The following is a 26326-nucleotide window of genomic DNA, read 5'->3' as shown; positions in this document are numbered from 1 at the left end:
TGTGTGTGTGTGCATGTGTATATGTGTGCACCACCATCTACAGGCCAATGAGTGTACAGTCACTAAATGTACACATAACTTAATTCTTTTAGGGCTAGGTTGATGTGGGCCCTTGAGACCAACATACCATAAAAATTTCTTCATCCCCGGTGCCACGGTTCAGGTAGTTATTTAGGAAAAACTGCATTTTTTGGGTTTCGGGGGGCCCAGCGCGGTGGGGGAGTGGCCCCCGGGGACCAAACAAAATTTTTCCGTAAAAGTCTAGTTGGGCTACATACCCACCAAATTTCATGTGCCCCGGTGGTTCGGTGTCCCGGGTATCGTTGACCAAAAATTCAGGAAGTAGATGACGAAAAAAAAAAAAAAAAAAAAAACTTTGACAATCCCTATATGACCGCTTCGCTAGCTTTGCTAGCGGCGGTCATAATAATTATGTAGGAAGTTTAGAAGTTTAAAACCCAGAACCAAAAGTGCACCAAATTCAACACAAATGACTCAATACACTTGGAGGAGGCCTGAATCCTTTCTTTTCAGATATTTTAGGATTTGGATATCGTTTCAGTATCGAGTATCAAGATATTTATGGCAGGTATTGTATCAAAGTCATAATTTTGGTATCGTGACAACACTATATGCCAGAGCCACTCTGTTTTCTAGATGTCAAGGATCGGAGGCTACCACCAACAAGTGATGCTGCTCAATGGCATATTAGAAGAGCACATAATCAAGCTTAAGTATGGAGGCAAGCACACATACCAAAGTGTTACTGGAAGTAAAATGTTTTTTACTTTTCGGTTGTTGCTGACGTTAGATGCAGTTTGGCATTAGGCTTATTCCCGCTATCTAAGTTCATATGTACTGTAGGATATATTCTGAGTTGAAGGTTATCTGTGCAACTTGAAATGCATTAAACACCACATGAGTTACTCACTATCTTAGCAATAAAGATATGTTTGTGTTTTGATTAGAATTTCTGAGTTTATTACATGTTAACTGTAATCATGTTCCCATTAAATACGTTAATAAACTATAGTATGGCTTCTTTAATGCTCAAACATGTATTTAGAGAACACTTTTATTTGGTTTTAGTGATTACTTTTAAATAAACCCAATTTAGGGAAAAATAAGCAAAATCGCTATTTTATGTTAAAATGCTGATTATGCGGCTTAAAACTCAGAATTGAGCTTGGTAAATAAAATATTCAGAATCAGCACCCTCAAATTAGGTAAGAAGGGTGGTTTACCAACTTTTCCTCAGATTTGCCATCAGAAGTTCTCTTCTGCTCTCCCTCACTTTCATCACACAGATGTTTTCAGATAGCCCGACCGCTAGGGTGCGTCTAGATTTCTAGGCTAGTTCACCTTAATCTCAAGTAGGCCTAGGCTACTTCTTCTTTACTACTGCAAGTAATCTAATAAAATTGCACATTCTTAAGCACATTGCAATTATAGAACGGCTAAAACCACATTTGCCTTCAAATTGAATCTCCCATCGAGCAACTTGTCATTATTATTTCGCGCTACACCCTTTTCAACATGATGTTTTGAACGTGCCCCTCTACGGATATGACGTAACTTATGTGGGCCATTGTAGCATACCGAGTAGTACGGAAAACACAACAAAGGTTCCATGAGATAGCTGTGTGTTGAATAACCAGCGGACATGAAATTACACAACTTGTGCATGTAGTTTTCTCCTGTTACTGTAGTACCAGCGACTTATGTGTATGCCATGACCAACCACTGATACACTGTGATATCGGATAGTCAGCATGGCCAAACATAAGGGACCAGCAGATGTTGCTGTGAAAAGTGACACGACAAAGAAACTGAAGCAAGTAGCAGCAGCAAAGGGCAAAGTCGGGAGAGGAAAGATATCTCAGAAGATTGCAGGTAACGTAACTGATCCTTGATAACCACTAACGTTACCCTGGTACACAGATATTGCCACAGTTCGTCTTTAAATTAAGACTATAAATATTAACGGTATGGCAATAGATTAATCGACCAGACTTGCATAGTGCTAGGGTAAAGTTAACCTACTCAGACAAGAACAATATTTTGTTAAGTCCACATCACCATCGTTAGTGAGGTAAGTTGAGAGAAAATTGATGAAAATAATTCACTCATAATTGCTTATTTATTCATCCCCCTTTCACACTGCATCACGTTAGCAGGGCAATTTAGGTCAGGGGGTTGCAGGTGCGAGTGCTGCAGCTGGCTTGCACCCCTGCATGACTGCCCTTGCATATGTCCTGAAATGCTGTGCATTCACAAAAGAAAAAGCGTTACAATAAACCAATATATGAGCCTCCTGAGGTATCAGTTCAGTTGTATTCATGTTTTGGCTTTAGAGTACCTAAAACATAGACGGTGTGTCCTATACGTAACCATCATAGACTATATAAAATAGGTAACCATGCATGGTCTTCTCCTCTCAGAAAATGGGGTTAAGGAGGTCCCCAAGAAATCCAAAGCCAAATCCCAAACTTCCAAGAAAGCAGGCAGTTCCTCTGCCAAGAAGCACACCAGCAAATACTTCCAGGACCAGCCAATGAAAAGGGAGCCTGAAACCATGAATGTCGATGCTGATAACAACAATGAAGATGATGATGATGACTTCATTGTACCTGCTGTTGCTGTTGCATCAGGGGTGAAGAAAACTGAGACCAAAAAAGAAGAGGAAGACGATGAGGAGTGTGAGGATGACAGTGATGAAGATGGCGATTGGGAGGAGGTGGAAGGTTAGTGTCTGTGCTGTGCTGTGCTATGTGGTCAGTGCAGAGTCGGAGTGTGTGTATTATCACCATCAGTGGTGTCCTCTCACCTGTTCTCTCTCTGTGGTGGGTGCTGATTGCACTCCTGAAGGGTGGCCATTGTGTCTCCTAGAGGTGTCCTCTTCTGCTGGGGTGAATGTGACTTCAATTAAGATTGTCTAGCAAGTCATTGTTCCCTTGTGTCAGCTACACAGACCGTGTGTGTGTGTGTGTGTGTGTGTGTGTGTGTGTGTGTGTGTGTGTGTGTGTGTGTGTGTGTGTGTTAGGGTGACCAGATGTCCCTGTTTTTCTGGAACCATCCCCGTTTTTGGTGTACTGTGTCCCCTGTACAAAATGTGTGTGTCTACTCAATCATTGAGATGCTGACTAGTTAATATTAGGCTTTTAGTTTAGCTAGACGTGACAATGATCAATTTAAGAGTGCACTAGCTTTAATAACTGGTAATGGTTGACGTGAGTCTAGATGAAGACTAGACAGGGACACAAGACAGGGAAGGTGCAGGTTATAAGTAATGGCATGCAAAATTTACAAATATGCATCTATACACTTTATTAGCTATTTTGTCTCCCAGTGCACATTTTGTCTGTGTGAGCTTTTGTCATCTAGGCTAAGGTGGCCAGAGGTGCATGCTTCTGGTGCTCCCAAACCTTCGGCAGGTGTTGGTGACAGTCCTGCAGGGTCTTCCTGCAGGGTCTTTATCATGCTGAGTGTGTTATTTATATAATGTTATTATATCAGAAATAGTTCAATTAAGAAAACATTTTTGGAGCCTATAGATGTAAATAGCTATGTTCAGTGGCAGGTTTTGCGCAACATGAGCAACATCAGAGCATGATGCGTAATTTAAGAGACATCCCCACAAAGCATGATGCGTAATTAACGAGACATCCCCACAGAGCTTGATGCGTAATTAAAGAGACATCATTGTCATTCAGGTTTAATGGAGATGTAAAATAATATGCCCGGGCAGGAGACGAGCCAGGACTGCCAGTGGCTTGAGGGTGTGTAAGATGAAGATGGGAGGAAGGATACGCTCACTGGGCATCTCTGGTTTATATCATGCTGTTGACCCTCCCGTAGTTATGGTAACAATTATGTGTCTGTCTGTTGTTGCTGTGTTTATGTCTGGTTGGATATCTTATGTTGACAGCCATCTTCTCTTCATCCTCATCTTTCCTTTCTCTCCCTTCTTCCTCCTCTGCTTCCTCTTCCCAGAACTCACAGAGCCGTTGGGGCCTGCTGCTCCTGTGGAACCAGCGGTTCCGTCTCAGCCTGTGGAGATTGAGATTGAAACCCCAGACATCGCCCGCAAGAGACAACAGAAGTGAGAAACATGACATGCTTGTAAAACACACACACACACACACCAACTTCACTTACATCACCATATCCCCACAAAGCGGCGGTCATTTCTGCTATACCTTTCAGTTTTTTTGGGACTAGTTTTAACTGATCCATTTTAAACAGGGTCCCCGTGGATTGTTAGTCTTTAAAACATCTGAAGTAGTGTTTTATATTTAAGGCCTACAAATGTCTTAAAATGTATTGAATTGTAGGAGGGCGGGCATTACATTTGATCTGGAACAGTTTATTAGTTTATTTTGCTGGCCTATCCCACAACAATGACTATTTCAGCAATGACTAGTGAACAAGGTCTAGTGAAGCCTCCAGTCCCCACTATAAGTCATATGGCTGCTTTTAGCACTATCTCTCCAGCTAATAGGCTACATTGATGGAAGACGTGCTATGGGTTTCACATAGAATAAGTTAATACCACTCGTAGTAATGATAATATTTTTTCCTTTTTACGGGTTCTGAAAAGGTCTTAAAAGTTATTAAATGCATACTTTAAAAATGTGCAGATATCTTGTTTATAGTGGGTTGGAAAGTCAGGATATATGTTGGTAAATATTATTCAAGTTTTTTTTTTTTTTAAGGAATATTACAACTCCTAAAAGTTTCACACTTTCTTATGTCGCAGATAACACTAGACACATGTTTATCAATAGCCAAAGCTCAGGATAAAACTCGTCCATGCCTTACTGCTTCTCTGTGCTGAGTTTTCTTCCACTATCTTGTAGTGCTGATAACTCTGCAGTCTCTCCAAAGTCACTTTAGCAGCCAGTCTCATTTCCTGTGTCTTCAGGGAGAAGAGGAAGACCGAGTTTGAGAACTACCTGCGTCGCATGATGAACCGCTTTAACAAGGACCTAATAGAAGACACGCACAAGGTAGATTCTTCTGCCCTGAATAACTGGTTAATGTAATAAGGACTTTTGAGTGAAATTATGGATGAGTTGCCTCTGATCTGCCAACAATAAGTCTCTGTTATTAATTTGTCTATACAATGACGAAAAGCTTTTATAATTTACTTTTTACTCTGTATTTTGCACTCTGGTTAGTCTACACCTCTGTTCTGGGTTTGGCCTGCTTTATTATTTTTCTCTTGTTTTGTCGCAACTTTAACACTTGTATTGCATTGTGTGTCCCAGGTTCATCTGCTGTGTCTGCTAGCCAATGGAATATTCCGGAACAGTGTGTGCAGAGAACCAGATCTCATAGCCATTACTTTGTCACTACTGCCCTCCCACTTCATAGCGGTTAACCCGAATCGGGTCGACACACTATTTCTCAATGACCTGTTGAAGTGGTAAGTGAGCTTGTGTACTATTCCTGCGGAATTGTCAGTTTCTGCATGTCTCTCATAGTATATGAACTTCTGTGTGTCCTCTGTTGGATCAAACCAACGAGTATATCTTTTCATTCACCACATATGTCTACTCTGTGCTTTAATGCAGACATGTATGTATACTGTATTTACACCACCTTTGAAGTATAGCACCTATTGGTTGATTGATTGATTAATTGATTGGCTGTTTGCAAGGGAAATTTGTTGTCACAGTCTGTACAGAGCCTTACATACTTCACAACACAAGCACATTGACACCTTCACCCGCTTGGCAGGTTTGGGACCACCTTCACAGTGAACCCGGAGCTTCCCGAGGAGAAAGGCCAGGAGCTGAGGACGGTCCTGGAGAGGAGGCTGGGGAGTCTGACCGCCAGAAACCATGAGGAGATGACTCACGTAAGACTGAGTAGAATATGTGAATGTGAATAGTGTTTTTGTGGCCAGCATGATACACACACAGGAAATCTACATTCAGTACACTGCAGATGAAGCAAACATTAGTTTAAGTAAGTATAAGTATATATACTCTTTTGATCCTGTGAGGGAAATTTGGTCTGCATTTAACCCAATTGAGTGAATTAGTGAAACACACTCAGCACACAGTGAACACACAGTGAGGTGAAGCACACACTAATCCCGGCGCAGTGAGCTGCCTGCATCAACAGCGGCGCTCGGGGAGCAGTGAGGGGTTAGGTGCCTTGCTCAAGGCTGCCCAGCTTTGTAATAGATTTCAAACAAACATAATAGTAATGTATATTTTAGTAAGTTTTATTTAACTGGATGTTATATTTCCACTTTTACACTCTTTTTAGTGAGTGTACACACTTACACACTTACCTAAAGCAGCTTAAATACTTTGCAGATACACATTTCCACCATTTGTTAGTGTGCCCCCTAACCCATGATATTGGTCGTGTTTTGCTTGACCAGTTACTCTTCCAGCTCAAGTTGGGGTAGATCGACTTACCCCGACATCAAGTGGCGTTTCTATTGTACTTTTTTCAAGTAGGAGTTCAGAATTCTTGACCTCCAAGTTTGTCTGGAATGAAATTGGGAGGAAATATCTGACCTCCGAGTTGTCTGGAATGCAACATTAGATCTAAGGATCCCTTATTGTCTTTGTCTGATGCTGAAGAACTGCATTTCTCAGGTGTCATTAGTAGGCATGCTGACTGAGTAGGTGTGTAGTGGTGTGTAGTGGTTTGTAGGTTTGACCTCTGACCCATTCTATCCTCTCCTCTCTGTAGTTATTCCTGTTGGTGCTCAGGGCACTACAGTTGTTCTGCAGGCTGGTGCTCTCTCTGCAGCCCCTGCCAATCAAACCGACCCCTGCCAAGGTACCTGTCTCCTTAGCAACCAAAGGCTGCACCCCCTGTCTAAGTGGAATATGCATGTATCACACACATATGTGTGATATCTCAATATGTGTTCTACAATATTGTTTTGTCCCAATTTAAATATGTCTGTACGGTGTTTGAGTCAAGATACATGTTTATTGACAAACATATGGAGAGCATATTTGTGTAGTGTAATATTTGTATAGTACCGTTATACAAATCATACATTATATTCATACATCTTTTGTGTATCACAGGATGGTAAAGTTTTTTAGTAATAACATATGATTCCTGACTTAATTTAATTTCCTTCCGCAGGACAAAGCTAAAACCTCCAAGTCTGCAGCTGATAAAAAAACAGGCACATCTAAAAAAAGCCTCTCGGATATGAGCTCCCCAGAGGCGAAAGTGTCCCCAGGGTCCAAGCGTCCGGCCGCAGGCCGCGGGGATAGCAAGACGGAGAGGGGAGGGAAGCGGCCGAAGAAGCGAGATGGAACGGGAGAGAAGGAAGGGACGGGACAGCGTCCGAAAAACACAAAGAGACGCAGCGTGGCCTCAAAGGTGAGCTACAAGGACGAGAGCAGTGACGAGGAGATGGAGGAGGAGGAGGAGGCTGGCAGCGAAGAGGAGTTCCTGCTGAGCAGTGGAGGAGAGAGCGAGGAGGAGGAGCAGGAGCAGAGGAGAGGAGGACCGCAAAAGGGACGAGGGGGAAAGGGCAAAGGGGCAGCTAAGGGCAAAGGCCGAGCGCCAAGGACGTCCAGTGGGGCGAAGAAGAAGATGGAGGAGGAGGAGGAGGAGGAGGAGGAGATGGGCAGGAAGAGGGGGAAGAGGAGGCAGGGCAAGGGGAACGACGAGTGGCTAGAGGTGTACCTGGTGGAGGTGGGCAGGTGGGTGTGTGTGGACGTGGAGCAGGGGGTTGGGCAGGTGCAGCGCTGCTCCAGTCAGGCCACGCAGCCCATAAGCTATGTGGTGGCCGTGGATGGCGACGGCTACATCAAAGACCTCAGCAGCAGGTACGACCCCACCTGGCTCACGTCGTCACGGAAACGCCGCGTGGAGGGGGACTGGTGGGACGAGACCCTGCTGTTCTATGAAGCGCCCGACTCAGAGAGGGAAAAGAAGGAGGACAACGAGGTTAGACTCATGTGACACACACACACACACACACACACTTTATTTTCTCAAACCCTTATATACTATGTCATGCACATACACACAGAACCTTATCACAATCACATAAAAATATACAAGCCGCACACATGCGCACTCACTCATACACATACACACTCACACACACACAAACACACACACACACACACTTTTTTTTTACAAAACCCTCAAAGTTACTATGTCATGCACATACACACAGAACCTTATCACAATCACATAAAAATATACAAGCCGCGCACATGCGCACTCACTCATATACACACACATGTCACTTAAAGGGCATATAGAATATCTCATTGGGGATGACGTGCCTCTTTGTGTCCTCAGCTGGAGGCCAGGCTGCTGAGCAAGCCCTTGCCCACGGCCATCTCGGAGTACAAGAACCACCCGCTGTACGCCCTGAAGAGGCACCTGCTGAAGTACGAGGCCCTGTATCCCTCCACAGCCGCCATCTTGGGCTACTGCAGGGGGGAGCCTGTCTACTCCAGGTAAGTGGAAGCAGCCTTTTAGATGTGCAGTAGGTGGATACCTTTAAAGAATGCGCAAGCTTCAGTTTGATTTAGGGATTATTCTTCCAGAGTTGCTTAGTATGGTTTTATGCTCATAGACTACATTGTATATAGACTTTATAGGGTTTATAATTAGCCTGGTATTTCATAACGTATTTGGATGATCATTGATGTGTGGGTTACACTTACTATGTGATGGATACACTGCATGGATGTGTGAGATTGTATTAATGTATGTGTATGTGTGTGTGTGTGTGTGTGTGTGTGTGTGTGTTGTAGGGACTGTGTTCATACGCTGCATTCCAGAGACACATGGCTTAAAGAGGCACGCACCGTCCGTCTTGGAGAAGTGCCCTATAAGGTATGTGCCATTAATTGAACCATTTCACCCTTCCTGTCTTTTCATTTACACGATTTTCAACCTATGGATATTTTCAACCTATGGATATTCTGCTCTTGACTCAAGTCACATATGTGCCATGAGGGCTACATGGTATTGTGCTCAATCATTCCTACTGTAGCCTACTCAAAATAATATATAATGGTGCCATTTGATTGGTTGAATTCTGAATCTTTTAAAGAGAATGTCTCTTTGTGACAAAGACTGGCAGGTAAAGAGTCATATTTACTAATATAGGATATGGCTCATACTAGCCTTAGGTTTTGTAGTTTTAAGAACAGCATTTGAACTCTCCTCCTCCCTAATCCTCTCGCACCTCCTTGTTCATCTCTGACTTCTCTCCCCTCTGCTGTCCTGGCGCCAGATGGTGAAGGGCTTCTCCAACCGCTCGCGGAAGGCTCGCTCGATGGCCGAGCAAAAGGAGGAGAAGGACCTCTCGCTGTTCGGAGAGTGGCAGACGGAGGAGTACCAGCCTCCCCTGGCTGTGGATGGGAAGGTGGGGCATTTCTCAAGGGCTCATGTTTGAGCAGGAAAACACTGACCAGGCACAGAAAAGCCTTAGAGTTTTGTGTCCGAGGGGTTGTAGGATTAAGATACTTTCTGTGTAGCTGAAGGCTTGCATAATGTATGTGCGTGTGTGTGTGTGTGTGTGTGTGTGTGTGTGTGTGTGTGTGTGTTTCACAGGTCCCTCGCAATGACTTTGGGAACGTGTACTTGTTCAAGCCTTGCATGTTGCCCATCGGCTGTGCTCACCTGCGTTTGCCAAATCTGCACCGCGTGGCCAGGAAGCTGGAAATAGACTGTGCGTTAGCAGTGACCGGATTCGACTTCCACGGCGGTTATTCACATGCAGTGTAAGTAGTGGTGTTTGGTGAGTGGTGTTAGCGTAGTGCAGTGGTTCTCAACCTTTTTTGAGCAAACGCCCCCCTGACCTTACTTTGATCCTCTGGTGCCCCCCCCACACACACACACACACACACAATTAAAAAAAAAAAAAAAAAAGAAATCACCCCTGGGTGGGCTATTAGGCCACTCACACTCATGCTATATTGCTTAAATAAAAAAACCAGCCCATTTCTGTGCTGTTTTGGTTTCTTCTGGAATTATAAGAAAATGTCCCTAAGCAATAGGAGACTGGTTGGGTAAAAAAAAAAAACACTACCACATCAGCATTGGTTGTAATGATTTTTTTTTTCACATTAAATGTGGGCAACAAGACGTGTCATTTTATCATGGACAAAAATCAAGTGCACATCACGTGAACAACATATGCACCGTAACAATCCAACGGATTAGCAACGGTCTTTTCGTGGAGACTACGCTCAGAGCAGCTGCAGAACAACAGCGAGCGGAAAACGGGCTATAGAGATGACGATAGCTGGGGCTGGGGAACGTGAGTCCGGGCGTGTGCAGGCCCGAACTGCACTGTATGACCACTGACTCAGTGGCACTGAGCATAGATAAACAGTAAAATGTAGCTGGGACGGTAGAGGGGTTAGAAACCCATGAATGAAAATAGCCTATTTATTTCAGGTAGCCTATTTTTGCACCAAAAATATGTGAAAACCATGAAAGTTTAAAATGTAAAAAAAAAACAAAAAACCTCTCACGTTCCCAGCGCCCCCCTAGGTAGTACGAACGCCCCCCAGGAGGCGGTACCGCCCCCGTTGAGAAACCCTAGCGTAGTGGGTAAGGAGCTTGGCTAGCATGCAGTAGCCTGAAAAATTGTGGGTTCAATACCCGGATTCCACCGTTGTGCTCTTGAGCAAGGCACTTAACCTCGAGTTGCTCCTGGGACAATTGCCCTTGTAATATAATTGACATATGTAAGTCGCTTTGGATAAAAATGCTAAATGAATAAATGTATGTAAATGTAAGTATGAGTGAAAGAAATAATTGGTGAGAGACCATTGGCCCTAATATCTAAATGACTGGCAAAGTTAAAAGTTGATACCATCCATGACCAAACATAGATGGGTCAGTGGCATACACTGCATGATGGGTTTACATGCGTGAGATCCTTTGCTTCTCTCCCCAACTTTGCACTTAGTCATTTAGATTTAAAACAGAGACTATTGCATGATCTTTAATGGTAGTTCAAATGCTGTCAAACCAGCTGGCAACTAATGGAACATTTTATTTTTCAGAACTGATGGATATATTGTTTGTGAGGAACATCAGGAAATCTTGAGAGCTGCATGGGAAAATGAGCAAGAGATTCAGCAGAAGAAGGAGATAGAGGTGTGTGTGTGTGTGTGTGTGTGTGGGGTGGGTGGGGGGTAGGTGGGTGGGGGTGTTAATGCATGCAATCAGTGAAGGAAGCACATTCCCCAGGAGAGGGATTTTCATGGAAATGAGATTCCTTGAAATTCCAGTGCAAATTACATTGCTGGCGTGTTCCTGAAATATTAACTCAGGCTTTGTGCAGTAATTCTATTTGGCAGAGTTCTACATATTTGATATTGCTCAGGGAAAAAAGTTAAATTTACCAAACTTGTGTGCATTTTAGAATGAGATAGGAAAGCATTATGTTTATTGTTTGTGTTTTTCTGTGATTTATAATGTGTTCTTGCAAAATGTTCATTAAAACCTACTCCATATATATCTGTCTAATTTAACAAATCAGTTGCACACACAAGTACTTTATTGTGTAGTTCCATGGGGCAGTGGTTGCATTTGCCAGCATTTTTTTGTGAGTCTTCTCACTAGGAAGTTGGTCTCATTTTGGCATGCTTCTAAAATATGTGTGCGCATGTGTTTGCCAAAAGCACATCACAGTGTGTCCCTAACTTGCCTTTGTGTGCCTCTGTGTGTCTCCAACAGAAACGAGAGAAGCGCGCTGTGGCAAACTGGACTCTGCTGGTTAAAGGTCTTCTGATCAGGGAGAGACTCAAGCGTCGCTACGGACAACAGGGCCTCGCCCAGCAGCGATCAGGGGTTGAACAGGGGGAGCAGGGAGGGACGGACGGCCTGTCCTCAGGAGAGGAGGAGGAGGCGGAGGAGGAGGGGAAGGGAGGTGGACCGTCCGCCAACGCCCCCTCGCTGGCCAGCTCCTGGCCCCAGAACAGGCAAGAGGAACCGGAGGAGGCGTCCAAGCAAGCCAGCAGCAGCAAGCGAGAGAAACGTGGTCAACAGAAACACCTCTTCCCTTTCGAGAAAGTTTGAAAGGCCTACTTATGTCTGTTCTGTGTCCTCTGTCTACTTCTGTTTATTTTTTCTTCCTTTGTCATGTCTTCCATTTTACCCCCATTATGCTTTGTCTTCTTTCACACAATCTCACAACAGGATGGAGTTTGTTGTAGTAGTTTTGGAAGCACTGGATTTAGGGCGCCTGATTCTTCATGCATTATGACTTCACACTACAAACCTGTTAGTAAGACATCCAGGTCCTCCTTCTGAGCTCACAGTGAATAGCCTACTTCTGACACCTGAGCACGTCTACTATTGATAGCCGAACAAACACATTGAAACTTCTCTGTGCTGACTTTAGATAGGTGTCTGAATGGTCTGATATTCAAGTTGTAGATTTTTTTCTGTAGCAGAAAATATATTTTTGTAGAATACTGATTGTTAAAGTAACTGTACTTTTGCATTTAACTGTTTGGCTGAAATTGAATAAATAACTGACATGTTTTGCATTTGTGGTCCAGCAATTTAAAATGAGCATCATGAACAAGTGGCATGCAGGGTGTTTGGTACACAAAGGGCCTACATATTCTGAATGTATGTGTGTGGCCAACTTCACTTTCATGCTATGTTTTTCACAGACTTTTTATTGTGATCATGGGGATTCAACTGCACTCAACAAGATAGAGAGAAATCATAGCACAGCACTTACTATGACTTGAATGAATGAGGGAGCTAATTCAGTGGTTACAGTGGCTAGAACAGAGCTGGAAGTATATCAGACAACTGATCAGAGCTAATGACTATGAACTCAAAATATTGCATTACATCCACTCATGGATCAATACAGATCAGAGTACAATGAACAGTTTCTGAGAAATACAGTGCATTTGTAAATGGTAGCCTACGGTGCGACCACTGCTCTGTGTCTATCCCGTGAGACCATAGACTGTATATAGAACATCTATACAGTCTATGCGTGAGACAGTCCAGGTCCAGTCCTAACCGTACAAACACGGATGTGACGTCGTGTGCTTATTCCTCTGCTGTGTTGTTACCACCGCGAAGAAAATACTGTCTTTGTAGAGGTAGAAAATGTAGTTTACGCATCATACGAACTGTGTTTCTTAAATATCTCAAGATTAGACATTGTCGTGAAGATGGCAGATTCGGCGGTAATGGCTAGCGGATCCTTAAATTCAGGAACGGTAAGAAAACGTAATAATTTCCTTGCATTTTATCACAGCGTTAGCTAACAGTAGCTAGCCAAACGAAAGAAGGAAAAACGCGCTGTCTGCAACAATCCTCTGTTAAACGCGAAGCCATCCCCATATAATAAAATGGCTTTGACGTTTTCGTTCCAGTATAACGTTAAATACAGGGATTTTTGCTTTCTGTCAACGGAACCGAACACCAGAAGAACGCGTTATCAATAACTTGCTAAATAGCTGCTATTGTATAACATTAGCCTCCATACACGAGCTAACTTGGAAGGCACGCGATGCATTATCGTTACCATGTTCGCCTTCTCTTTGTTTTATTCAGGATAATATGATGTGCTGTTATCGCTTTGATTGTGTTTAGGCTATTAAGACGTTAGACATACTGATATACTTTGCCAATATTGATATAAGTAGGTTAAGTAGCCTTTCCTAGCTACGTTAAGAATGTCTTCCCTACTTCATAGTATGTGTCATACATTGTTTTAAATTTGAATCTAAATTAACGTTAGCAAATTGAGGTGGCATACTTTGACATGTGTTTGTTTTTGCCACTGTCCCATTGTCATGGGCCAAACAGAGGGATTGTGGGTGGGCTGAACAGTTCATCAAAGACACTTCAATGTCTTTGTTGTCATCACACTTGCTGGTTAGTGTTGTATCAGACTACCCTGTGTACTTGATAATAAATATTAGCAAATAATAATCATGTTGAGAGAAAGCAAATTAATCAACATCCTAAGACGTATAGCTGCTTTAGATGTATAACTGTTTTTTTTAATGTAAATAGTATAGTATTGTGCTGTTGTGAGTGTGATACTGGAGCATAATAATTTCTAGCATAATGACTTATAACATCTGCTTTTCAGTTCAGCTCTTTCAGTACATTAAACATGTAGGCCTGCTGCATTTCTTTGTGCTGGTACTTTACTTGTGCAGTAGTTATAGTGTGGATGACTCTAATGTAATCTAATCTCATCTAATTTTATATACAGTGTTGTGCAAATACACGAGGTTTCAGTGTTTGTTAGAGAAAAAACAGAAATAGAGCATCTGTTCTATTAGACATGTGGATGCTCCTAGTACTTAGCCTACTATAATACAATAAATAGCCTACTATAATACAATTAATTGACAATTGAGAATTAGTTGTTTGCTCATCACATTACCCCAGGAATCGGTATATATTGGTAGGGGTGCATGTGTATGGGCGTAATCATAATCTGAGCACTCTTTAAAACATTCTCTCCTGTCTGCTTCTGTAGCGCTCTGGTGCCAACAAGACAACAACCAGTCCAGCAGAGAACTACTACCTGGCGCGGCGGCGCACCCTTCAGGTGGTGGTGAGCTCGCTCCTGACGGAGTGCGGCTATGAGAGTGCAGAGAAGGCTGCCGTTGAGTCACTCACAGAGATGATGCAGAGCTGTAAGGGACAACTTCTGTCTGAACTTCATCCTCCTCCTCATACGGAATTACTCTCACCAGAGCTTTCTAAGATTAAAACAAAAAGTTTAAAAAAGTTCAGAGACAGCGACAGAGACTCACAATATTCGGTTCGGGAATCAAACCTGGGGTGACTGATTTTCAGGCCACGAAGCACCAAACAGTTTTCTGTGTTTGTCAGCTTCAATTCATGCTGAGTCGAGATTTAATCTTCGGAGCAGCATGACTCGGCTATTTTTGAAGTGAACATGTCTGAAGCTATTCGTTATGAGCGTCACTCATTGTGCTACTGCGCTCACCTTTCTCCTGTTCCTTGCAGACATCACAGAAATCGGCCGTTGTGCAAAGGCGTACTGTGAGCACACAGCCAGAAGCACGCCCACGCTGCCGGATGTGGTGATTACGCTAATAGAAATGGGTAAGTGACCAGCAATAGGTCTACATTTCAGCAAGTAATAGTTCATATTATGAGAAGAGTTTAATGGATATAAAACCTGTCACTTGCTACAACATTCCTGTAGGAAAATTGTCAGAAACATTTTGATTTTACGTCCTCTAAGTTGCTAAGACGTTTGCTCACCCACAGGCTTCAATGTGGATACGTTGCCAGTGTATGCCAAAAGATCCCAGAGAATGGTTATAACTGCACGTAAGTGTCCTCTGTGTATCTTTAAGGCTGCCTCATACAGAACAACATAACACCTCATTGACCTTCTAGGACAAAATAAGTCCTGATTGTTACGGTTGTGATGTTTGTTTACACAGCTCCTGTGACAAATCCACCTGTGATTCCCAAGGCACTCATTGCTGGACAGAAGCGTTCACATCCCGCTCATATCCCCAGCCACTTCCCAGAATTCCCTGATCCTCACACGTACATCAAGACCCCGGTGTGTATTCAAGCTAAAATTCACATTGGTATAGCTTAGCCAACTGTACTGGGGTGCGTTTCCCAAAACCATAGTTGCTAACTGTTAGAAACTTTGTTGGTTGCCATGTCATTTCCCGTTGCCAACCAACTAAATTGCTAACAGGTTAGCAACTATGATTTTGGGAAACGCACCCCTGAATGGTTAAAGTCTGACAATAGTTCTAATGCCAACACTGAATGTTAATTTTTCAGTTAGTCCTTTTGCAGACCCAAAGTTCCTAGTGAGATTAAAAAAGAAAATGCATAAAGATACACCACATTAAAGACAAATGAACAATACGTAGGTAAAGTCTGGAGTATATCCATCTAAAAGAATGAGAACGGTTTATACAGGCTTTTGCGACAGTGCTCCTGAGTAGACTGAATACTCATGTCCTCTGACCAAGGCATGACCAGGGCTCTGGTGCAGTAGCCTGCTGGCTGACTATACTTTACCATCGCCTTTGCATAGACGTTCCGGGAGCCGGTGTCGGATTACCAGGTGGTCCGTGAGAAAGCTGCCTCTCAGCGGAGGGACGTGGAGCGAGCGCTCACCCGCTTCATGGCCAAGACCGGACAGACCCAGGACCCAGCACAGACCCAGAGCTTTTTCAAGACCGACATCACAGCCTTTCCATGTGAGCTCGCTTCCATGATTGATTTATTTATTTATTCATTCATTTATCTTTATTTTTAAAGAACCATATCTTAAACTTTGAAATGTTACACTGAAGGAGCCCCAGTTGGATACTGAGACTGGAAGCCCTACATTGAGGACCTTGGCTCAGTGGTACTGAGTTGAGGGGGCGAGGTTTAGTTGAGAATAGAGCCTTTTAAATCAGTGTTGGTAGTGCGTATGCTGATGGAATAAAGGCTGATTTAGTGCCTCCATTGCTGACACCACAACGCAAAAAAAAAAGGGGATTCACCAGACCATATGAAATGCATTCGAAGGCTAGAGCTAGCTAGCTCGTCGTTGTTGTCTGTGTGCATTTGTCTCTTAATCCTGTCATTACCTTGAGTTTGCATTCAACAAGCTGTCTCGGTTTAGTTTATCAAAGCTGTTTTTGTCAAAGCTGTCTACCAGACCTCAAAATTGAGATGATCTGCAAAACTTCACTGCCTGTATGTGGGTTATAATTCATATAACAGAACTGTTACAGATGGTCCGCCTTTACAAACCTGACCGGATTTTCTGTGTGTGCCACTAGTGATTGCGGCCCGTCCGAGCTCTATCCCCTACCTGAGTGCCCTACTCCCATCCGAGCTGGAGCTGCAGTCTCTGGAGGAGACCGACTCCTCTGAGCAGGACGACCAGACAGACAGCGAGAACAACCACGGCAACATAATCAATGTAAGTCTGAGGTTGGCCTTAATCTCTTTGTTCCAATGACTAAAATGCACAACATGCCATGACAGCATGCCATTCAGTTATTTTGTCAAATTTGTCACAATGAGAGGTGCCAGATATGTTCAGATTCTGAACAGTTATAGTATGACCAGTGCATGGGGTCAGATGGTACACCTTTTTTTTTTTTGGTCATTCTAGAAACAGTTACTTCACTTATCTGCTATCCACTGTGTCTATGTCATATGTGTTTTATGTACAATGGTTGCCTAGTAATAAGTAGACTGGCGTCTCTGTCTGGTGGTGTGCTGCATAAGGATCAATAAGGAGCTATGTATCTTCTTTTTTTATCTTTCTGATGCAGGATGATCCTGGAGCGGATAAGGAGAACTCCGGACTGCCCTCTGGTGGGGTGGTGCCAACAGTGAAGGTCAACGAGGAGAGCATCGATAACCCCTACCTGAGGCCAGTCAAGAAGCCCAAAGTGAGGCGGAAGAAGTAAAGGAAGAAACTCCACTGACTTTTCATGGACAGTTTTTGTTTCTGTCAGTCAACAGCCAAGGACTCGATTCCAGGATCTCTTGAACTGCCTTCTGCCTCGGTGTACTGGAAACTGAGAATTCTGGGCAGGTAATGTGAATGTCGCCAAAATGGACTCTTGGAAAAGGAGCTAGGCAGTTCACTCAGCTGGGATTTCTGTGCTTCGGGATGCTCCAAGGGTTTACTCAACCATCATGATTGATAGTCAAGTGAAGGCTTTGGCTGAACACTGATCTTCCTTTGTTTTTTGTTTTTTTGCGAGGGACAGATATGTCTTATTTGTGTTGCCTCTGCCTACCAAATCCCAGACTAAAAGTGTGTTTGTGAATACAAAGGGGGTAATAAACTCAAAAAAAAGTTTTTCTTGTTCTTTGTTTTTCTATTAAACTGTTGTTTTTCTTAATATTTGCCCACGTCATCTTTCATAAGTCATAACTTACAGATGTGAAACAAAACAACGTTGGAACTGATCACTGCTTTATGAAGCTTTATTTCACTAATTGATATACATTTGATGTAAAAAACAAGTCAACACAGAATAATGTTTCAAGGAGAAATCCGGCGATATTTCACATAGAGCATTTCTGAGGTCACCAAGTACTGTCAGTACGGAAAAAAAAAAATGCTGCACTCTGGGGGTGTGAACATGGGGCTCACAAACATGCCCCCAGAGTGTAGCGCTGTAGCTGCCTCGCTGCAGCAACTCGAGCTAGGTAAAACAGTCCCCCCCCCCCCCCCCCGCCCCGTACCGACAATTACTCCGTGACCTCGATCTCTATGTAAAAAAATTTGCTGGATTTCTCCTTTAACACCTTGAGGAATTGATATAAAATGTGAGCAGCTGGGACAATATTCCTTTATATAAGACTGTAACACTAAAGCATGGTTGTTCATCAAAGGAGGCAGGAAAGGCAAGAGATACAAGCTCTGTGCAGAATAACACTCATTTTGTCCCTTAAATACGTGATGAACAGGCAGTTCACACACAGTAACATTTCTCAGAATACTGGCCAGATATGATACATACATTTATCTTGATAACACAAACAGGCATTTCTGATTGCAAGGTATATTTGGGGTTAAAAGTAGGGGGTAGATGTGCAGGAACAGGTGGTGCAGTCAGGTCTAAATCCAGGTAGAATACTTATTTCAGCTGCTGGTGAGGTGTTGACTCAGGGGTAGTATAATTTGAGGTATGCTACTCTGTTCCTCTGCTTCAGGAACTCCTTGTCACATTGAAGCTGGACAGAAATAGAACAAGAAAATATCAACCATTACCTCACCTTGCAAGTATAAAAAATACAGCTGAAGGATTGGGGATATAAATGAGTGTTCACCTTGGGGACACAGAGGTGAGCCCTGGTCAAACAACTCTATTGTTTATAACCTGTTAACCCCTTCATACTGTAACAGATTACAGCATTAAAATTCATGTTTTAGGAGAACGGGGTTGAGGTGGGGGTGGGGGAGGATCCAGAAATGATTCCAGCTCCTGTCGCCTTGGATACTGTAAATAATGCCACTTGCTTTTACCTTTCCTCAGTGCACCAGCTGCTCTCTGACTGCAACCAGTGCAGCTTTGTCTCACATTTACATCTTATACAAAGCTACACGTTCCCTCCATACTGCCGTATAACTTCAATTACTGCTTTAAAATCCACCTGCTATTCTAAATGAGGAGGTTAACAGAGATATAAATGTTATTACGGGAGGAGGATCAATTTTATTTCTTATTTTTTATTTCGGATAGATAGAGAAACATGAGGAGAGTATCACTGAATTTGACAGAAAGTTTAAAGGGCTACAGTCAAGGACTATGCCTTTAATTGTGGAGGATGGATAGAAACATGGGTGTACACTAGTGTCCTGTTGAAAACACATGATTCTTATCTGTCCTAATAGAATAACACAAGGACCATATATGGCTCTAAAACCACATGTATAATACATAGTATTCATGTACGAACAATCTTATATGTCCAGCCTTACTATTCATGCATATAGTATTTATTACAAAAATATAGTATGCATGTACAAACAAGGTCCTGCTAAGGAAGTTCCAGTAAAGGAAATATGAACATGTTTGATTTGGAAAACCACATTCAGCAAGGAGGAGCTTCCAGGGAAATGTTTTGTTCGCCAGAAACCTCACCTTGTCTAAACACAATTGTGTTTATGGACAATGACCTGCCAACTAAAACTTCCTCATTGGCTAGATGCGGATGCATAAATGCCCTCATTGGCTAGATGCGGATGCATAAATGCCCTCATTGGCTAGATGCGGATGCATAAATGCCCTTATTAGCTAGATCCGGGTGCAGATGCGGATCCTTCGGTGTGTATTTGCTCCATGTGATCATGTAAACAGCGGTCTGTTATACTTAGCAAGGTCTGTTATCGAGAAATATCAGACCACTGATGTTGGGAAGGCCCATTCAAGTGAATGGAGCATTCTTCAGCATTATGAAGAGCTGTGTAATAAACAATATTTAAACCACAACAACTGCACCCTTGAAGCACGTTTTAATTAGATAAGTCAGTTTTTGCTCCTTTCCTTCTTCCCATGCCACCATCTGGCATCATCATGCGCCCCTCCCCCTCTCCCTTTACGCCACTCTGAATGCATCAGCGTGAATACATTGGAAATATCAGTAAACAGCTCTTGCACGATGTTCAGGAATGGACAACTAACCATTCCTGATCTGAATGGCAAATACAGAAATACTGACTATAGTGTGACTATAGTGACAACTATAATCATCAGATATTGTGGACAAAGTTTAGCAAATATTCCAAAACTTGTGTGTGCAACATTTCTGGTCTACTCTCTGAGTATGCCTGTGTGCCTGTGTGGTAACCCTGGTAATATGATCATGTAAACAATATTCAAACCAAAACAACTGCACCCTAGAAGCTATGACACTTTTTAACTAGATAAGTCAGTTTTTGCTTCTTTTCTCACCCCATGCCACCTTCTATCCATGCCCAACTGGCATCATCATGCTTGTGGGTCCAGATCTCTGGCTGTAACACCTACAAAGAATGAGGGCTGGACATATGGGGTGAAGGCATGGACAGAAAACTTGTTGCCTTTCATTTTGGAAGGCATTTAACACAATCCACCTGATGCTGAACCCCCTATTGTTTAGCGATACTGTAAATACTGAAGTGTTTTCATTGCTGATTGCATGAGGTCATCCATGGCCTACCGCTTAGGGAATTGGACTTCTAAATGGGAGGTGGCAAGCTCAATCCCTGAATGGTAGAAAAAATGTGGGTGAGCGAAGTGATTGAACAGTACTCTCCCACATCCACGGATGAGGTGCCCTTGAGCAAAGCAACCAACCCCTCCAGATGTGCTCCTTTGTGTAATGCTGCATTTTCACTTACTAAATTATTATATACAGTAATTTCCTATGTTTTAGCCGTATTATGTATAAGCCTGATCCTGTGAGGGAAATTTGGTCTCTGTGAAACTCATTTTGTGAATTAGTGAAACACACTCAGCACACAGTGAGGTGAAGCACACGTAATCCCGGCGCAGTGAGCTGCCTGCTACAACAGCAGCGCTCGGGGAGCAGTGAGGGGTTAAGTGCCTTGCTCAAGGGCACTTCAGCCGTTCCCACTGGTCGGGGCTCGAACCGGCAACCCTCCGGTTACAGGTCCGGAGTGGGCCACGGCTGCCTAACATGAATCTACCCCAAAACTTTCATAGTCATTTCCTACATTATCGTATCAATTTGTTATATTATCACATACCTTTTACATGTAAAATTTCTTATATGACCCAAAAATCCTGTGCCTTTTCATACTAAAAATGTATGCCTTAATAGGAAACTGGCCATTATATAAATATTATATTGAATTATGTTGTATTATGGAAATGTGATGGTCTTACATAGAATGTAGTTCTGCCCGATCTAAGTAAGGAAAACATATGGTATTTGAACCATTCAGTTTGTTTCCATATGGTTCTCTCTCCCTCACCTCTGTTCTCAGCGCCTTCCTCTCCAGCTGAGGCACTCGGTTCCAGTCTGGGGAGCCAAACTTCATGGGCCAGGACACCTTCCTGCAGGCGCTGGTGTTGTGAGCGTACGTCCCTGGGCTAGCGATGGATAGGACAGAAAGGTCAGCATTTCAGCCATCATCAGCATTTTTCAGTATAGTTTCTCTCCAGCCAATCAGAACCTCAGCTGTTTAGGGTTATATTACTAACAAACGTCATTAATACTATCAATGCTTCTGCAGTAGGCAATATTCAAGGTCTGACATCCAAGAATTTAAAGTTGAGATGGTTCTGCTGCTACTTAGCTGCATCTTAGCTGCACCAGGCAATAGAGTAGCAGACTTGTCAATTGAGATGCTGCCGCAATACCTGAAAAGCTCTCTTTGGATTTTGTAATTCATGTGATTTCATGTGGTACAGGTGATACAGTGTGTCTACTGGGTAGCAGTGGATTAGCAACACTGATGCCATCGGGAAGTTTGCTTTGGTTCACTGCTGATATGGAAAAGACTGAACTCACCCTGGATTTAAGCCGGTACTGATCTGCTGGACAGATAATCTGGCCATGGTGGAGTTGAAGGGGGTTTTCCCAGGAGGTTCTGTTTTAGACAGGGCCCAGTTAGGCTGGTACATCTGTGGTGAGGGAGTCAATGTCTGTAGACAGAGATGTCATGGTTGTAATCAGTAGCCTACAGCATTACTTCTACACAGTAAAACGATGCGACCTTGTCATTTGTTGAATACATCCTGCCATTGAATGCTTACCATTGGCATGGTGTGCCAAGTAAGCCTACATACAGGGTTCCCACTCTAAGTCAGATGTAAAATTCCATGACTTTTCCCTGACTTTCCCTGACAAAAAAACCTGAATTTCCATGATCTACTTAGAATGAATCGTACAATATACCGACCAAAGATTTCAGAGTAGTCGCGTAGCATTCAAGAATCTTTGACTTTTTTTTTGAGTGGGAGATGAATAAATGGCCATTGAATAAACAAAGTTAGGCTAACCACAACCACTCAAGCAAGCAGTAAAGCTAATTACTAGATATACATCAATTCTACGTAGACATATATTTGCATTAATGTGTTTTTGCAAGTACATTTTAAACTGCTACTACAAAATTCCCTGATATTCCATGACTTTGCCCTACAAATGATACAATTCCATGACTTTCCATGTCTAGAATAGACTATTCCAGAAATGTCATGATCCATGGGAACCCTGCTAAATAGTACATGAATGGCCCTTTTCGTGCTTCTTTTTATGTTAATGTTGCCCTGGGTATGTTTGCAATAACTATATACTGGATACATAAGGCCATACAGTGTAGTGAAGCTGTTGAGAATATCTCAAGGTTGTTGTTATTAATGGGACCACCTGAGCATTGACTCACCTGTGCAACAGGTCGAAAGCGTGCTGCAGTTCTTGCTGCTAAAATATAGCCCTTCTTGCTCTCTGGTCTTTTCTGAATGTCATACAAGACAGTGCCAATCTGAAAGCAATGAAAATCGTGCTAGGCCTACAGTTTTTAACCATTATTTTGTACTCGTCTGGATTCTTCAAAAAGCAGGCCTTCAAGATATTTTCCTGGCTTTTGTTATGCAATACCTACCTGACCCAGCACCGACACCGCCCATAAACAGTAAAAGAAACACTCACCACATGGTTGTCATAGCAGCCGGGCCCGCGCTCTGGGGATCCTTTCACTGCCAGCATCTCGTTCCCCAAGCGATTGGGGGCACAGTGGGCTGGGAACATCAAACGTTGCTGGGAGCTCCCAAACGCGACTTGACCGGCTGCTTTAAAATGCGACAACTCATTAGTAATTGTAAGGCATAGCCTATGCTAAATCATGGACTGACAGGCTTAGCCTAAGTCACCCAACTGCTCACCGCCTATTTTGTTAGGCCAATTATCTAACGTATCGATACTTTCGCTAAAACCTTAGCCTACTAAACTGTTGGCTAATGTCTAAACCAAAGGACTTTGACATTTTAAATCGAATTGATCGCTAGCATGGTTTATGGACGAATTTGTCAGGCCTATCACTATAGCTGCCAGGATAATGCAGGATAGAGGCAAACCGAATCGAGTAATTTGAAAAACACAAGACTGACAACAACATACCTGCCTCCCGTTTTGCCGCCATACCTACCTGCTTGTTTACTAAATGGTTACTATAGTAACCAGGTGCTCGACGTCCCAGAGCCAGATGTCTTTTAAGCGCTCTAGAATCTTTGGGTGCCACTGCACAGTGAAGCCAAAGATCCTTAAAAAATAAACGTGCAAAATACCTTAAAGTATAGGTGAAGGTACTGTAAAGGCGACTGTTCTTGCCTTTAAAACATCTCACTGGTGCTCTGTCCCATCATTCAAATTCCAGCCATGCAGAAAAATGGAAGAGTGTGCATGTTTGAGGAGTGCTGAAGAGTGCTATGGAGATTGCATTATTTGCAAAAAAAAATGACAAGATATCCTTTATAGTGCAACAAAAAGAAACATTCTCCAGTGCATCATCATTGATGCTGAAAGGGAAGTGGACCTAGGACAAATCCTCAGCTATGAACTGATTAATGTCCCTGTACTGTAGCTATTGCAGATAGCAATGGTTATTTAAGAAGTGGAAATAAGTCTATCCTCACTCAAGTGCTGTCTAGCAATGTGGAATGTCCAGTAGTGATCACTGCAAACACTGGTAATTGAGCTCCAAGGAGAGCTCAACAAAAGTTTGGGACAGTGGCGAGTTAGGGCATCAAAGCAATGTATTGTTGTCTATCTCCATCCTCCAAGTTGCTTTTTCTTGTTTTCAGGTATAGAGGCCAAGAGGTATGCTGTATGTGAGGGCGGGACGGGGCATCTCTCCTGTGGTATGTATACAGCACTATATCTGCTAATAGAAAAAAACATGCAAATACAATATTCAAACAACCTGTTCAGTAACATTTCCTTGCCCTATTTAATATTTCCTTTGGTTGCAGATGACCTTTAGTCAGCTGTGTTCATCTGAAGTAACTTGAGCTCATACATTTTAGCACTGGTGTTCCAGGAAAATTGAACCCATGAACTCAGATTGCATTCATCATGCTACAAGAATCATGCTCCTGGAAAAAGACCTTCCTGTTTGTAGAATAGATATTCTAAGAAAATTTGCACAGGGCGCGGTTTCATCAAGGTTGCTTGCTTAACAATACACTAAAATGTTTTTGTTGTTTTACATAGGTGCAATGGAATGTCAAGTTGTACTGTGCCTGTGACAAACTCTGTGTTCTCTAATCCCTGTTTTGGGACATATAAATACCTGGATATATCTTTTGTATGCGGCCCAGAGAGTAAGTGTCCCAACTATATATTTGGGAAAAGCTTTCAAATGCAGCTATACTGACCCTCCTTACTGTTATATTGAATAGATTCTCTTGTGTCACATGTGAACATGCAAAGAATGTTATCAGCTGTGGTAAATCTTAACACTTTTACATCATCAACACCTACATGCAAACAAGTCATGCAGAACTGCAGAATTAGACTGAGCACATACAGTACAACTATACATCACAAATGATTTATATTTGCTAACTTCTGTAATTGCATGCCAGATTACATATACATAACTCATATGCAAATCAATAACACTGATATTCATGTATACACAATAAGTAACTTCAGCTCATACTTTTGAGCATTGGTGTTCCAGGGAAATTGACCCTGATTGAGCTCAGATTGCATTCATCATGCTACATGAATCATGCTCCTGGAAAAAGACCTTCCTGTTTGTAGAATAGATATTTTGTAACTAAGTCTTTGCACAGGGTTGGGTTTCATCAAGGTGATCTCTGCCAGCTATGGACGCAGCAACAGAGACACCTGCAGCAGTGGACGCCCCCCAAGTCAGCTTTCCAACACCCAATGCCACCAGCACAATTCTCTACACCACGTGTCTGAAAGGTACCACTCCTGAGGATGCAGACCTGAAAATTATACATTTTTACCTTATTTACCGGTAACTGACACACTTATCTACAGTAACTCATAGTGAACTAATTAGCCTAGTTGGATGTCTTGCTCAGGGGTACATACCTGGAATACGATACACATTAATGTACACACACAAAATGTGTTTGAATTTCCTTCCTAGCATCCCCTCCTACATTCCACATAGGGAGAAGTTCACCTCGTAATTTTAGGCAATATTCAGGCACATCAAGTTTGTCACGTACAGGAACTTCCGAGGATCTTCCGAGAGTACTTCCTTTCCTAGCACTACAAACAGCTGGGCATGCTTAATCTAGCACTAGACTATCACTATTCTCCTTCCCTTGACTTAACTTAGCTTGAACTGTCATTCTATTATATGTGAAAAGTACTTGCTGTGACTTGCGTGACATGTCCTATAGTCATACCTACCTTGATTGTTCCCTTTTTTGTAAGTCGCTTTAGATAAAAGTGTCAGCTAAATTACTAAATGTAAATGTAAATTCTTGAATGGTTCTTAATTCTGACTACACAAATTCCGATCACACTACATTAACTTGCACATGGTACTATGTGGTATCACAGGGGCCAAATTTTACACAATTTTTATTTTTATTTATTATACGGCTCTTCACAATGCTAGTAGAATGCTCCATTGACTTGAATGGGATTTCCCAACATTCTATGGTAAAATAAATTAATGTAATTACCACTGCAAACATAATTACCGTTGTCAATAGCAATGGGGTTTGTGCTTCTGATTTACATCTTTCATATCAATCCAAAAGTAGTCTGGTCACTTCTTGCAATGGAACTTCAAAAGTGAAAGCAGACGGTTGATCAGCTGTGTTAAAGAATGTTTGATTCAAGTTCAGCG

General features: G+C 42.6%; 4 protein-coding genes across 8 annotated transcripts in view; 3 read left to right on the top strand and 1 right to left on the bottom strand.

Moving 5' to 3' along the window:
- Window positions 1-1615: 1615 nt before the first annotated feature.
- On the top strand, window positions 1616-12521 carry xpc (xeroderma pigmentosum, complementation group C). The gene is made up of 14 exons (XM_042098155.1): window positions 1616-1893; window positions 2442-2744; window positions 3994-4102; window positions 4925-5009; window positions 5271-5428; window positions 5743-5863; window positions 6715-6804; window positions 7123-7938; window positions 8302-8462; window positions 8763-8844; window positions 9248-9379; window positions 9568-9737; window positions 11031-11124; window positions 11707-12521. Exons 1-14 carry the CDS (start codon window positions 1773-1775, stop codon window positions 12046-12048), a joined length of 2784 nt encoding a protein of 927 aa, XP_041954089.1. The 5' UTR covers window positions 1616-1772; the 3' UTR covers window positions 12049-12521.
- A 493-nt stretch (window positions 12522-13014) lies between these two features.
- On the top strand, window positions 13015-17873 carry taf8 (TAF8 RNA polymerase II, TATA box binding protein (TBP)-associated factor). 2 transcript variants are annotated; one of them, XM_042098157.1, is made up of 9 exons: window positions 13015-13217; window positions 13810-13878; window positions 14495-14654; window positions 14992-15090; window positions 15259-15321; window positions 15438-15562; window positions 16055-16220; window positions 16794-16936; window positions 17295-17873. In XM_042098157.1, exons 1-9 carry the CDS (start codon window positions 13170-13172, stop codon window positions 17430-17432), a joined length of 1011 nt encoding a protein of 336 aa, XP_041954091.1. In that variant the 5' UTR covers window positions 13015-13169; the 3' UTR covers window positions 17433-17873. The 2 variants fall into 2 exon arrangements, with proteins under 2 accessions (XP_041954091.1, XP_041954092.1); XM_042098158.1 differs by lacking the exon at window positions 13810-13878 and having other exon boundaries at window positions 13016-13217.
- Window positions 17874-17943: 70 nt separating this feature from the next.
- Window positions 17944-23693, bottom strand: LOC121713838 (protein pitchfork-like). 4 transcript variants are annotated; one of them, XM_042098840.1, is made up of 7 exons: window positions 23608-23693; window positions 23140-23279; window positions 22874-22972; window positions 21997-22130; window positions 21458-21575; window positions 20433-20503; window positions 18878-18977 (listed from the first exon to the last, which is right to left on the bottom strand). In XM_042098840.1, the coding sequence occupies exons 1-7, from the start codon at window positions 23627-23629 to the stop codon at window positions 18893-18895; spliced, it is 669 nt and encodes a 222-aa protein (XP_041954774.1). In that variant the 5' UTR covers window positions 23630-23693; the 3' UTR covers window positions 18878-18892. The 4 variants fall into 4 exon arrangements, with proteins under 4 accessions (XP_041954777.1, XP_041954774.1, XP_041954775.1 ...); XM_042098841.1 differs by having other exon boundaries at window positions 23140-23276; window positions 23608-23674; XM_042098843.1 differs by lacking the exons at window positions 18878-18977; window positions 20433-20503 and adding an exon at window positions 17944-18711 and having other exon boundaries at window positions 23608-23691.
- A 1013-nt stretch (window positions 23694-24706) lies between these two features.
- Window positions 24707-26326, top strand: part of LOC121713837 (L-rhamnose-binding lectin CSL1-like) — a 39916-nt gene continuing 38296 nt past the window's right edge. The window contains exons 1-2 of the mRNA XM_042098839.1: window positions 24707-24809; window positions 25287-25422. Coding sequence (XP_041954773.1) covers window positions 25320-25422 — 103 coding nt within the window. The 5' untranslated portion in view covers window positions 24707-24809; window positions 25287-25319. The remainder of the gene's footprint in view (window positions 24810-25286; window positions 25423-26326) is intronic.

This window comes from Alosa sapidissima, chromosome 7 (assembly GCF_018492685.1).
Source record: "Alosa sapidissima isolate fAloSap1 chromosome 7, fAloSap1.pri, whole genome shotgun sequence".
In the NCBI taxonomy this organism is placed as follows: Eukaryota; Metazoa; Chordata; class Actinopteri; order Clupeiformes; family Clupeidae; genus Alosa; species Alosa sapidissima.
The sequence above is the reverse complement of the archived record's forward strand: the minus strand, read 5'-3'. Positions and strand labels throughout refer to the sequence as shown.

Excerpts from the sequence above, each read along its gene's own strand:
- xpc (XM_042098155.1), top strand. The coding sequence starts at position 1,773 with ATGGCCAAACATAAGGGACCAGCAGATGTTGCTGTGAAAAGTGACACG. Across the intron at positions 5,010-5,270 it reads TAATAGAAGACACGCACAAG|GTTCATCTGCTGTGTCTGCT; the intron begins GTAGATTCTTCT and ends TGTGTGTCCCAG. Across the intron at positions 5,429-5,742 it reads CTCAATGACCTGTTGAAGTG|GTTTGGGACCACCTTCACAG; the intron begins GTAAGTGAGCTT and ends CCCGCTTGGCAG.
- taf8 (XM_042098157.1), top strand. The coding sequence starts at position 13,170 with ATGGCAGATTCGGCGGTAATGGCTAGCGGATCCTTAAATTCAGGAACG. Across the intron at positions 13,218-13,809 it reads GATCCTTAAATTCAGGAACG|AGGGATTGTGGGTGGGCTGA; the intron begins GTAAGAAAACGT and ends TGGGCCAAACAG. Across the intron at positions 15,322-15,437 it reads GAGAATGGTTATAACTGCAC|CTCCTGTGACAAATCCACCT; the intron begins GTAAGTGTCCTC and ends TTGTTTACACAG.
- LOC121713838 (XM_042098840.1), bottom strand. The coding sequence starts at position 23,629 with ATGGCGGCAAAACGGGAGGCAG. Across the intron at positions 23,280-23,607 it reads GGCGGCAAAACGGGAGGCAG|CAGCCGGTCAAGTCGCGTTT; the intron begins GTATGTTGTTGT and ends CGCATTTTAAAG. Across the intron at positions 22,973-23,139 it reads GCTGCTATGACAACCATGTG|ATTGGCACTGTCTTGTATGA; the intron begins GTGAGTGTTTCT and ends CATTGCTTTCAG.